The following is a 13,043-nucleotide window of genomic DNA, read 5'->3' as shown; positions in this document are numbered from 1 at the left end:
TCTCTTTTTCTTGGGCAAAAGAAAAGTCTTATATTGTTAAGTCAATTATTTGGTGGAGTTAGGGGAGGGAGAAAGATAAAAATTTCTGGTCTATGATTTTATTATGATGCCTAAAGCTAACAAAATTTCCTTTCTGTCTTTCTTCTTGCTAAAACTATACTTAATGTTATTAAAATCAAACCCTTTTTTTCTACTTGGGAAAAAATCTTTGGGAAGAAAAAGCACTCTTACCTCAACCTACTCAGGCATTTCCTTTGTCTTTAAAAAAATCCTGAAGTAGAGAATCCTGTTCATAAAAACCTCCATCTCTAGTTGCATATCACCCTGCAGAAGCACCTACTATGTACCTTTATTATTATTTTTTCAGTAAAACTCTGAAATAAAACCTAATCTTGTTTGCTTTGGATCAAAAAAGACCAAGTCCTGGAAAAGAAAATAAGGTGTATACAAAGTTTCTGAGAAAGATTCCCAATACTCTTATTCATTAAACAGAGGGAATATCTTGGCCATTCACTGGTGACATGTTTTAATCCTTTTCTCTCTGATAGTAACAAGGATTTTAAAGTTTGCATCTCCCGTTTATCGTTAAGCAGAATTTCATCTTTTTTTCTAGGTGTAAATGTTTTGGTTAGAACCCTTGGCTACACATAAAGAACTCCTGAAGTTAGTCTAAGCACAAAGAATACTTTTTTATAAGCAAACTTGGGTCCCCTAGAAACCAAGGGCAGGAAAGGAAAAATGATGAGGAACCCAGGTTGGACCTTCTCGTGCTGAGGCTTTCATTCTCTTTGGGAACTCATTCTCTGTTCCTCAGACCTCAAAGCAAAGTACCAAGGTTTCAGATTCCAAGTCCAGTTCTAAAAGAAAGACTAACTTTATCCCAATTACAAAGTCCCAGGGGAAAGATCTGATGTTTCCATCATGGGTCAGCTAAGCCAGGAACGTGGAGCTAAAGAATAATGGCTGACATTTATTATTTACTAAGTGCCAGGTGCTGTTCTTAGCATTATCTTATATAAGCCTGACAAGGACCCTGAGAGTATAATCCCCATCTTACAGACAAAGCTTACAAGTGAAAAACAGTTATATAATTCATATAGTAGCCAATGAGTGCTGGAGCAGGGGTACAAACCCAGGCCACTCAAACTTTGGCCCTGTACATTTGGGGGAAAGAATTTTTCAGAGAGAGGGAATCCTAGAGAGCTGGGCATATGTCCCAAAATGTAACTGTCTGCTGCATTTTTTCTGTTTTTTAAATACTGTATTTTCCTCTGCAAAGCTAAAAGTATCTTCCATTAGCCTGTCTGTACTCCTCAGCTGAGGAATTGAAAAGATTGCACAGTTGCCTCTCCAGAAATTCTCTTAGCCTGTTGCACATTATTTGAGGACATGATTAAGGAGTAGATAATAATGGAAGGCAGTCATAAGCAGCTTTGCAATTAGACATGAGCCCCTTGTCTTTAATTGGAGCTAAATAATTGTGAAGTTGTATTAAATCCTAGTTCTGAGCATTAGCAAAGTAAAACACCAAGTTTCCTAGCTTTGGATCAGTGAGTATTATGAGGTAATTCCTTGATCGTTCTTGTGTGGCCTTCATTAGTCTTATTTCATACTTTATCCAAATACTTTATTAACCATGAGATCTTTGAACTGAAATCCAGTGATATCTGTCACATTGAAAGGTTTTCTTTATTTATATTGGTTGTGAGCATGCCTGTGAGTAGGTAACTGCAGCACTGGGTAATAGGCTGACTGAAAGGGAGACAACTGAAGCCCGTGGAGGGTATGCAGGTAGGTCAGTCTACAGGACATTTCCTTGTAAGTGAGCTAAAGCAGCTTCTTCAAGTGGTAGAAGAATGAGCTTGCATATGTACAGTGATTTTAAGAGCAGAATTCTATAGAAAGGATATATTAGACAAGGGCCAAAAGAGAGCTCTATGTAGAAAGAAGTGCTTGGGTTAATGCCTTTAGATTGCAAGAAACAAAACTTCAGTCAGGCTAGCTAATTAAGGATCTGGGTACAGTCTCGTGAACATATGGATCAAATCGTGCCAGGCCTCATGAGAATCAGCTCTGAGAAAATGCTAAAGACCAAAGCAGATTCCTTCGTCCCTCATGGTCTCTGTTATTTTGCTTCTCTCCATGCCCATCTGATTCCATTTTATCTTCTTAGACAGTATTCACTGTTTGCACTTGGCCCAATCCTGAGATTGTGTTGAACAGTCTTACAAACCCATACCAATGATGATAGATTTCTTACGATTCCTAATTCAAATTCTTGAAGAGAGAGAGAGGGAGAGAGAGAGAGATTGGCCTATGAATTGATTTCCAGCCTAGCTCTGAATTAGTTCTCTTTGGGCAGGGAGACCTCTCTCGGAAGGGTCATCAGGGGCAAGAGGAGCAAATTCATTTGGCATTTTCCTCTCTCAAATATGACCACCTATGCCTGTACCTGCTTTGAGGAAATTTCGAGTAAAATGGGCTATGTGAAGGGAAGGAAATGAAACCAACTAAATGTAGATAATAAGGCAGGGCATTCAGCCAGAGGAGAAGAAGTAGGGTTCTGCTCATAGGGAGAGGGAAGAGCTAAAATGCCCATGGGATTTACATAGATTGTCCATAAGTTGAATGTGATACTATGGAGTTAGGAGGGTTTGCTGGGGCTACAGGGAATAGGATGCAGTCACATGGAACACGCCTTTTCAGTGGCCCCATCAGGGCCTATTCTCGTACTGCCAGTGATCATTGGAGCTCTGCACTTGAGGGTGTGACTACACTGTATACTTACCCCACCAAAAGCACCGAGTCTGGCAATTATGAGTGTGTTCTGGTGATTTATAGGCCCAATTATTTGGTATTAGGACTATTTTTGGAAACTGGAAATAAATCATTGCTTTGGGAATCTGGAAAGTTCATGAGCTCTGATATAAAATGCAAGCATAAATATTGTAGGATTCTTGTGGGAAGGAGTTGTATCTGCTTTATGTCTTTCACAATGCAAAGGTTAGTGCTTTAAATGGTGTTGGTTTTCAGAAGTGTTGGTCAAATTAAAGTAATCGAGAGAATGGAGTGAAAGAGGAAAGTAGATAGACGAGAAAGACTACAGCAAGGAAAGTGAAAGAGGGAAAAAAGTAGGAAGAGAAAGGAGGAGAAAGGAAAAATATACAGATGGTAGAGGAAGGTATAAGGTTTTGTTCACTCCTTCATTCAGCAGATTTTTTTTGAGCATCTACTGTGTGCCAGACACAGGGTTAGGCACTGGGGATATGACAACAGACAGAATAGACAAAGTGCCTGTTTTAATGAAACCTACCTTTTATTGGAAGAAGTAGCCTTCCAAAGAATAACAACTAGCTGTTCAAAATCACAAATTGTAATAAATGCTATGAAGGAAACAAGGGGATGAGGAGACTATCAAAGCTGGAGGGAGAGAAGGGCTTTAGACTGTGTGATCAGGAAAGTAAATTTTCTTTGAAGAATTAATTGCCCTTTTCTGAAACAAGGTGTATTCTGGAAGAAGGAAGAAAAAGAGACTGGGAAGGCTCAGTTCTGGAATGAGACATTAACAAAACTAAAGAAACAAACACAATATTAATAATGCAATCAAATAGCCTTTGTTCTGTTGATACAGTGTGGTGAGTAGAAAGGCTGTTTCACTGTGAACTTAAAATAATCAGGTATAACCTATTAAATAATCTTAGAGAACTCAAGAGTATGAAAAACTCAGAAGTATAAGACAGAAGTCAATTCATACAGTTCTTTGAAAGTAGTTAGGAGGCTCTGGAAATAAATGTAAATTCTTAAAGAGATCATGAAGGGATTTCAAACCTAAAGACTACCAGTTAATGATTAACTTTTTTATTTTATTTTTTTTAAATTACAGTTGACATATAATATTATATTGTTGCAGGTGTACGACATAGTGGTTAGACATGTATATAACTTACAAAGTAATCATCCCGATAAGTCTAGTACCCACCTGACACCATACATAGTTATTAAAATATTTTGACTATATTCCTAACACTGTACTTTATATCACTGTGACTATTTTACACTGCTAATTTGTACTTCTTAATCCATTCACTTTTTCCACCTAGCCTCCTCCAATCTGACAACCATCAGTTTGTTCTCTGTAATGAGGAGCTTCATCATCAATATAAAATGGAGAGAAAACTAGCCAAGACCCAGAGCTTGAAGAGAGGTTAACTTGAAAAAAATATTTTAATATGAATTGCAATAGTTTGAGACTTTAGGGATTTGGAATTTTAACACCATTCACTGTATTATTTTCTCAAAAGGAGAAAAATAACCTGAGTATTTCATCATGCTATCATTTCAAACAGATTTTGACACCCCCTGATACTCTTGCTTAAAATAGATCCATTTTAAAATAGTGATCATGTGCCAAATAACCATCATTGGTCCAGTCTGCATGTTTATCGGCTGATTATACACACACACACACACACACACACACACACACACGTATATGTGTGTGTATATATACATATATACATATATATACATATATACATATTATATATATATATAAGTTTTCCATCTTAAGCCCATCCCATGAAGCTAGTTGAGCCTCTTTTCTCCTCCTCCTCCCTCCATTAATCAAATGGAAATTTCAAAGAGTAACCCATGCAAAATTTATCTGTGAATAAAAAAACACATCTGTTATTTTTATTGCCCACTTTTGATTTCCTTTTCTTTTAGTTAGAATGCCCTAGTTTTCCATCAGGGAATTGCTTTTCCCCTATTGCCTGTAGTCTTAGAGCCCCACCCACCCCTGACTCCCACTAAACCAGTCAGCCCATCTCCTGGGTACCTGAGTCTGAGAATCCAAGAACAGAAAATAGTCAAGACTGGTTCATCCTGGTAGCAATGCTGAAGAACTGACATTAATTTGTCCCCATCCCCCATGTCCTAGGAGTGTTCCACTTCCTGCCCCAATTCAGCTTTAACTCTGATTTTATAAGCTACCCCCTCTCTTTTGAAAGCAAAAAAATTTTTTGCTTCACAAGCTAGAATCAAAGTTGGTTACTTGTAATCTAATATAGATTCATGTTCTTGAATATTTTATGTTAGAGCAATCTACTAACATGACAACTTTTCTACCATTTTCTTACCTCTTTGAAAAGATTACATTTTCTCCAGAAAAATTAAATGGCTTATATTTTCTAAAGCACACTCTGATTTCCAAACCTTTCATCATGATCAGGCCATTTTCTCCTCAAGTGTTTCTTAAGGTCTCTGTGTCTGACTGTCAAAATCCTATTCTTATTGTAAGTCTAAGTTTAAATTAAACCTTACTGAAATGTCCTCCTTTCTATGAATCCTGATAGAACATATTTATTTGGATGACATTATGTACTATCTCAGTTACAAGAGTATACATTCTTTGAGGGCAGAAATAGCCCCTTACTGTCTACTGACAGCAATGCCTTGCATAATGTGGTAAACCAATACCGTTTTAATTTTATGTTTGATGTAGTTTGCATTTCTTCCTCTGGAAAAGGAAGTATAAAGATGTAAATTGAATTCTGTCTGGAGTCCAATTTCATATTTGATATTAAACCACTGGGACTCTTACCTGGTCTTAAACTCCATAACGAAGATCAATAAACCCCTAAACTTATAAGCAAATAATTTTCATATTCTTCATTTGTAGTTTTCCAAAGACAGGTCCTAAAATTTTCATTAGATTCTCAAGGAGATCTACGACCAAGAAAAGGTTAAGAAAGACTGACTGGCCACCTGCATGTCTAGATGTATTTGTAGTAAAACATTTATCGGCTTCCAGTCAAGATGGCAGAGAAGGTAAATGCTGTGTTTGCCTTCTCTCACAACCACATCAAAATTACAACTGAACTACAGAACACCCATCATTGAGAGTCACCTGAAATATAGCTGAACAGAAGTTTTTCAACTGGGGGCAGAAGAGGTCACCTTGAGACTGGTAGGAAGGGTGGAGTTGTGAAATGGGCTGGTCCCACACCCACATATGGTGTTTGAAAATTGGGAGGGATATCTCAGCTGCAGATGTTCCCCAAGAAGAGCTAGGAGTCACAGCCCTATATCAGGCTTCCCAGCCCAGGGTTCCAGTGCCAGAAAAAAAAAGTCCTCACAACTTCTGGCCATGAAAACAAGCGGAGATTGTGGCTAAGAGAGACTAAGGGCAGCTGGAGGCATACATTCCTCTTAAGGGGCCCATGCATGGCCTTACTTGCTGATGGACTCACTCACTCTGAACTCCAGCATTGGGGCAGCAAGGACATACAAGGAGAAACTGAATTGTCTGTCTTCAGGGCGAGGGCTGGAGAGGCAGCTTTCTCCCAGACAGAAATGCTGGCAGAATCCATCGTTTCTTTGGCATGCAAACCCAGGCAGCCACCACATCTGAGTCTCCATCAAGCCGAGTAACACCATTCGCCCTTCCTTGATGATTCCTGAGACCCTGCCTCACCCAAATTGCAGGCCCACCAACCCACTCCAGTGGCTTTTCCATACAAACAGCCTATCTTGGCTCATGCTGCGACTTCCCTAAAATCTCTCAAATATTCACAAAGCTTAAATAAACAGCATCTTGCTTCAGCATGCCCCATACCTCTTGCTAAGTAGCCCCAAGGATAGCACTAGCAGCAGCAATCCTCAATTTGCAATTTACAGCTCTCAAGGCACCTCCAAGCCCAGAGCAGGTGGCAGCCATCTTCTGATTGCTTAGTGATTCTTTCCAGGTTGTCCCTGGCCCAGCACAGGCTACGGCTTGACTTGCGCTGCAATGGGGCCCCTCCCAGGAGACCCTGGGGCCAGCACACCAGGTGGCTGGCTCCTGATGAAGCTGGAGCACCATTTGGGCTGTAGCCAAGGATGACACACCCAAAGGGCAGACTGGGCAAGTACAAGAGACCTGCTAAAGCCAGTTCTGCTCCACAGGATCAGCCCCTCACTGGCCAGTCCTCACGACCAATCAGTCTGAGAGTCAGTCCCATCCACTGACATGCAAACAGAAACCAAGGCCCAACTACAACAGTAGGGTACACACAACCCATACAAGGAACACACCTGGAGCACTTGGCTAAGGTGACCAGAGAAGACTGTATCACTTGGCCCCACAGGGTGCCTACTACATAAGGCCACTCTACTAAGACTGGCCAACATAGGAACCCTACCTAACACATAGAAACAAACCCAGGGAAGCATCCAAAGTGGAAAGACAAAGAAACATGTCCCAAGTGAAAGAACAGGACACAGCTCCAGAAAAAGAACTAAACAAAATGGAGATGAGCAATCTAACAGATGCAGAGTTCAAAACACTTGTAATAAGGATGCACAATGAACTGAGAGGAAGAGTAGATGAACTCAGTGAGAATTTTAACAAAGAGAGAGAGAAAATACGAAAATGGAGATAGAAAACATAAAAAGGAACTAATCATAAATGAAGACTACAATAACTGAAATAAAGAGTACCTTAGAGGAAATCAACAATGGATTAGATTAAGCAGAGGATCAAATCAGTGATTTAGGAGTTAAAATGGCAGAAAACGCCCAAACAGAAGAGCAACAAGAAAAAATAACACTAAAAATTGAGGGTAATTTAAGGGGACTCTGAGACAGAATCAAGTATATCATCATTCTCATTATAGGGATATCAAAAGGAGACGAGAAAGACCTAGGGATTGAGAACATATTTGAAGACATAATGACGGAAAACTCCCCTAACCTGGTGAAGGAAATAGACATACAAGCCCAGGAAGCTCAGAGAATCTCAAACAAGATGAACTCAAAGAGGCTCACACTAAGACACATCATAATTCAGATGCCAAAGGTTAAAGACAAAGAGAGAATCTTAAAAGTAGCAAGAGAAAAGCAGTTAGTTACCTACAAGGGTGCTCCTATAAGACTGTCAGCTGATTTCTCAGCAGAAACTTTTCAGGCTAGAAAGATTGGCAGAAAATATTCAAAGTGATGAAATGCAAGGACCTACAACCAAGATTACGTAGCAAGGCTATCTTTTAGAATGGAAGGATGGGTAAAGAGCGTCCCATACAAGAAAAAGGTAAAGAAGTTCATCAACACCAAACCAGTGTTGCAAGAAATGTTATCAGGACTTCTTAAAGAAGAAGAAAAAGGATTTAAAATAGGAATAATAAAATGGAAATAACTACATATTTATCAACAATTACTTTAAATGTAAATGGATTAAGTGCTCCAGCCCAAAGATAGAGTGGCTGAATGGATAAGAAGACAAGACCCTTGCATACGCTGCCTACAAGAGACTCACTGCAGATGGAAAGACACACAGAGATTCAAAGTAAAGGGATGAAAAGAGATATTTTGTCAAAATGGAAACAAACAAACAAAAAAGCTAGGGTAGCAATACTTATATCAGATAAAATAAACTTTAAAACAAAGGCTGTAACAAGAAACAAGAAGGATCCAATAATCCTACTTCTGTGTATTTATCCAAACAAACTGAAAACACTACTTCGAAGGGACATATGAATCCCTGTGCTCATTGCTGCATTATTTACAATAGCCAAGATATGGAGCCAAGCTGGGTGTCCATCAATAGATAACTGGATAAAGAAAAAGTGGTACATATATACAATGGAATATTACTCACCCATAAAAGTGAAATCTTGCCATCTGCAACAACAAAAATGAACCTAGAGGGTATCGTGCTGAGTGGAGTAAGTCAGACAAAGAAAGACAAACGTCATATGATTTCACTTACATGTGGAATCTAAAGAACAAAATAAACAAACAAGACCAAAACAAGCTCATAGATATAGAAAACATTTTGAGGGTTGTCAGATGGGTGGGGTGTTGGGGGCTAGGTGAAAAAAGTGAAGGGATTAAGAAGTACAAATTGGTAGTTACAAAATAGTCATGGAAATATAAAGTATAGCATAAAGAATATCATCAATAAAATTGTAATAACTATGTATGGTGTCAGATGGGTACTAGATTTATCAAGGCGATCACTTTGTAGGTTATATAAATGTCTAATCACCATGTTGTATACCTGAAACTAGTAATTAAAAAAGAAAAAATTATTTAAAAAATACACTTATCACCAGTGTACTATGTATCAGGAACTATGCTAGGCTCATTCAAGTTATCTTGTTTTATCCTTTCAGCAACCTAATGTAATAGTTCTTGTTATAACGATAGCAATGACAATAGTAATTATTACAGCTTACATTTACTGTGTGCCTCTATGTGCCAGGCACTGTTCCAAGTATATATGTGTATATATGTGTATATATACTCATTTAATACTCACTGAAATCCTATTAGGTAGGTGATAGTTACAATTCTTCCCGCTTTTACAGATGATGAAACCAAGGCCCTGAAAAATTATGATTTTGCTTGAGTCCTTATAACTAGTGGTAGAATTCTGTATTCAAACCCAGTAGATTAACTCCAGAGCTTGCTCTATTAGTCACTCTGCTATTAGATCACAGCTAACACATGGTAAAGCTGTGACTCAAACCAGGAAAATTCAGCTTCTCTTTACTGCTTCTAAATTGAGGTCAAGGGTTTCAGAAAATCACCAAGGTTATAGACCTAGGAGATGGTAGAAGCCAACTTTGAACCTATGTCAGTCTGATTCCAAAGCCTTTCTATTTCACCTTTTGCCTTAGAGTGCCCTCACGGGCCTCGGTCCTCTAAGAAGACTGCAAAGAGAGAAAAAGTTTCCTTTTATAGTGGGAAAAAGTAAAAATTTTCATTGCCCGTCCTAAAGTCCATATGCAGGAATTGTACACATAACAGGCACTCAATAGATATTTGTTGATTCAATTGATCAGTGTATTTACAAAAACAGAGATGGGTTTTAGGACAATGCATTAGGTTACAAAAGGAAACAATTGGGCTGGGATAAAGTACAGACCACTACTCTGTCCCACCCTCTGCACTAAAGTGCAGAAAAGTCTAATAGAGGAGTTGGGATTCAAATCTAGATAAAGTGACTCCAGGATGACCACTACTCTGTCCCAACTATGGATAATGTATGTGCAAGCGTGGAGGTGAATGCAAGTAAGAGAAACATAATGCATTGTAAGATGAAGTTACCCACAGAAAAAGAAAATCTCATAGTGTGTTGTAAACAATTAGGAATTTCATGGAGGATTCCTGGATGTCACTGTTACATGTAAATATTGAGCAGAAGAAATACTATACTCAGTCTGCCAAAGGGCAGGTGTGACGATCTCTTCATCCTTTGCTTTCTATCTTGAAGCTTTCTGTAAGTACTCTAATCAGTGGTCCTTTTTGAGAGAAGGGGATGCTGTCAACCCAACCAACGAGCACATCTTTAAATTGCTTTTCTGACAATGGTAATTGATTTGCTCTAATCCTGTGCTCTAACATGGGGCCTTTCTTTCCCATGATCTTTAACCACATTCACAAAGAGTTTTGATCCATATTCCTTTAGCCCTTGCCCTTGAAGGTATCAAGCTGAGGAGCCAGGAAGCTAGGGGATCATGAATTTATTGCTAATTGTATAACCCTAGTCACTAAGAACAAAGTTTCTGAGTTCTACAGGATTACAGCAGAGTTTCTTGACCTCGGTACTGTTTCTAATGTGGGGACTCTCCTGTTCATTGTGAGATGTTTGGAGAATCCCTGTTCTCGACCCACCAGATATTGGTATCAGCCTCTCTCATGTATGACAACCAATGTCTCTCTCCAAACATCGCCAAATGGCCCCAGAGGAAGGGGGTAATATTGCCCCTTGCTAAGACCACTGGATTAGAGATGCAAACATACAAAAGTATGTGTATGCATATCCTCACCCACAGTATATATAGTAACCTTGGCATAGGGACTTCTTTTGTCTTGGCTTTTTTTTTTTTTTGGACTTTTTTCCATTTGCTGTTGTAGTTTTTTTCTTTTCTCCTTTGTTTTGTTTTTTGTTTGTTGGTTGGTTTTTAATTCCTAAGAAGAATCTTTGCTTCAATCTTGACTTCTATTTTTGGATTTGTCTATTTCACAAAACCTTTCCAAAGAGTTGATTATAGCTACTAATGCTATTGACCACCACTATGTGCTTAGCACTTTGCTAAACATTTTGTGTATGTGTGTGTGTGTGTGTGTGTGTGTGTAAGTTTAATCATCAAAATAAGAAGGAGGTCCTGCTATTCCCATCTTACAGATGAGGAAACTGAAGCACAGGGAAGTTGAATCACTGGACCCAGGTTTCACTGTATTTGAGTGAGTAAGTTGGGATTCAGACCCCAGCTGCCTAATGCCCTTGTTTGCTCCTTGTCCATGATGTTATACTGCCCTCTTTTTGGGGAGTGAAACCTACAACATCACTATTGTGTACCACTTCAATTCCTGTTATCAGAATCCTTACACATGTAGTGAAATTTGGTCTATGAGTTGTAATCACACTCATGCATTTAAATTATGTGTGCTGTGCAGTTTATGGAAACTTTGGTTTAATCACCAAGCATACAGAGGAGAGCTGGCACTGACTGTGGACACATATCTTTCTCTTGTCACCACCAGAGTGTCTCTATGTATTCCCCTGCCAATGGAACTACCGTCCTGATCACTGCATGTATGGAAGCAACTGCAAAGAGGCTGAGCTTGAAGGTGTGTCTGTTTTGCATGGGAACCGAGGTGTCTACCATGATGATAAGCAGCCAACTTTCAAAGCACTCTATGAAGCTATACGGGATGTAAGTGTGCTCTTACCACTGTTCAATAGACATGTGCATATCAGCATAAGTGTTTTGGTCACTATTCCCTTTGAAGGCCAAATAATTCTTTAGAAGCATTGAATTATACCAGTTTTCTCCAAACTAAGTCACTCTTATTTCAGTATATGCGCTTACCCCCAATACCTTACTATATTCACTTTTTACTTAATATTTTCAAGTAAGTAACTCACTTTTTTCCCTTTAAATACATTTGCTTAGGGAGGACATTTTATATTTGAAACAGAAACTCTGCCATTTGCCATAACAAAGGGTAACGGGTTGAGGTAAACAATACTATTAAGAATAAAATTATATTATTCATTTCAAACTGTGTTACTTGCTTGCCACCTCTACTCAAACAGGACAGGGAGCCAAACTAAAAGTAACAATCGAGTCTTTTTTTATGTATAAGCAAAAGAGAAAAAGAGACACTAGCTCCACGGTGTTCGGTGTTCCATTTTACCCACCAAAGAGCACTGGGTGAGGGTTGAGTGGATGCAACACAGAGGAAGAAATCATCTCAAGGCTCCTGTATCTTTTTGGACCCTTAGGCCAGGGGAGGGGGAATGAGAAGAGAAAGAAGAAGGACTGGCAAGGTAACTCCCCCAGAAGGTCTCCAAATGGAAGTGCCTGGGACAGGAAAGCAGATATGCATATGAGCATGGGGAGTGACCACTGAGTCCTGTAACAACAACACCCTCAAAGAAACTACAGTACACTGGCTATGCACCAAGTTTGGTGCCAGAAGGGCGGCTTTTCCCAGGAGGCATAAGAGGCAGCCTTGTTATTGCCTATGGTTGAGTCAGAGAGATCACAGATAGGATTTTGGCCCGGAACTGGAATCTTCAATGCCTGAGATCTCCTCTTACAACCTTGAAAAGATTGATTAGCAAATGTTAAGGAGGAGTTAAAGATATGTAAACTATCTTCTTGCATTAAATGAGAAGATTGAAATAATCTTATTTTGTGGTTCACCACCTAAAATCACATCAAGCACTGCCTGCTAGTCCAGTAGTATCCCCAAATACACAGGGGACACCTGAAACTGCAGCTAGTACTGAACCGTATATTTCTTTCCTATACAGTAGTCCCTCTTTATCTGTGATTTTGCTTTCTGCAGTTTCAGTTACCTGAGGTCAACCGTGGCCCAAAAATATTATATGGAAAATTCCACAAATAAACAATTCATCAGTTTTAAACTGTACACTTTTCTAAGTAGTGTAATGAAATCTTGCACAACACCCATCCATTTGTCACTTAGTAGCCATCTTGTTTATCAGATATTTTGAGAAAGAGAGAGGTCACATTCACATAACTTTT

The 13,043-nt window shown here is 39.0% G+C and overlaps 1 protein-coding gene across 2 annotated transcripts in view; it reads left to right on the top strand.

The window, feature by feature from the left end:
- GXYLT2 (glucoside xylosyltransferase 2) overlaps positions 1 to 13,043 on the top strand; it is a 97,643-nt gene that overhangs the window by 74,896 nt on the left and 9,704 nt on the right. For both annotated transcript variants that reach the window (XM_016148036.2, XM_036219357.1), the window contains one exon: positions 11,530 to 11,702. In XM_016148036.2, the coding sequence (XP_016003522.2) occupies positions 11,530 to 11,702 (173 nt within the window). The remainder of the gene's footprint in view (positions 1 to 11,529; positions 11,703 to 13,043) is intronic.

This window comes from Rousettus aegyptiacus, unplaced genomic scaffold (genome assembly GCF_014176215.1).
Source record: "Rousettus aegyptiacus isolate mRouAeg1 unplaced genomic scaffold, mRouAeg1.p scaffold_m13_p_4, whole genome shotgun sequence".
Classification (NCBI taxonomy): domain Eukaryota; kingdom Metazoa; phylum Chordata; class Mammalia; order Chiroptera; family Pteropodidae; genus Rousettus; species Rousettus aegyptiacus.
This window is presented reverse-complemented; position numbering and strand designations above follow the sequence as displayed.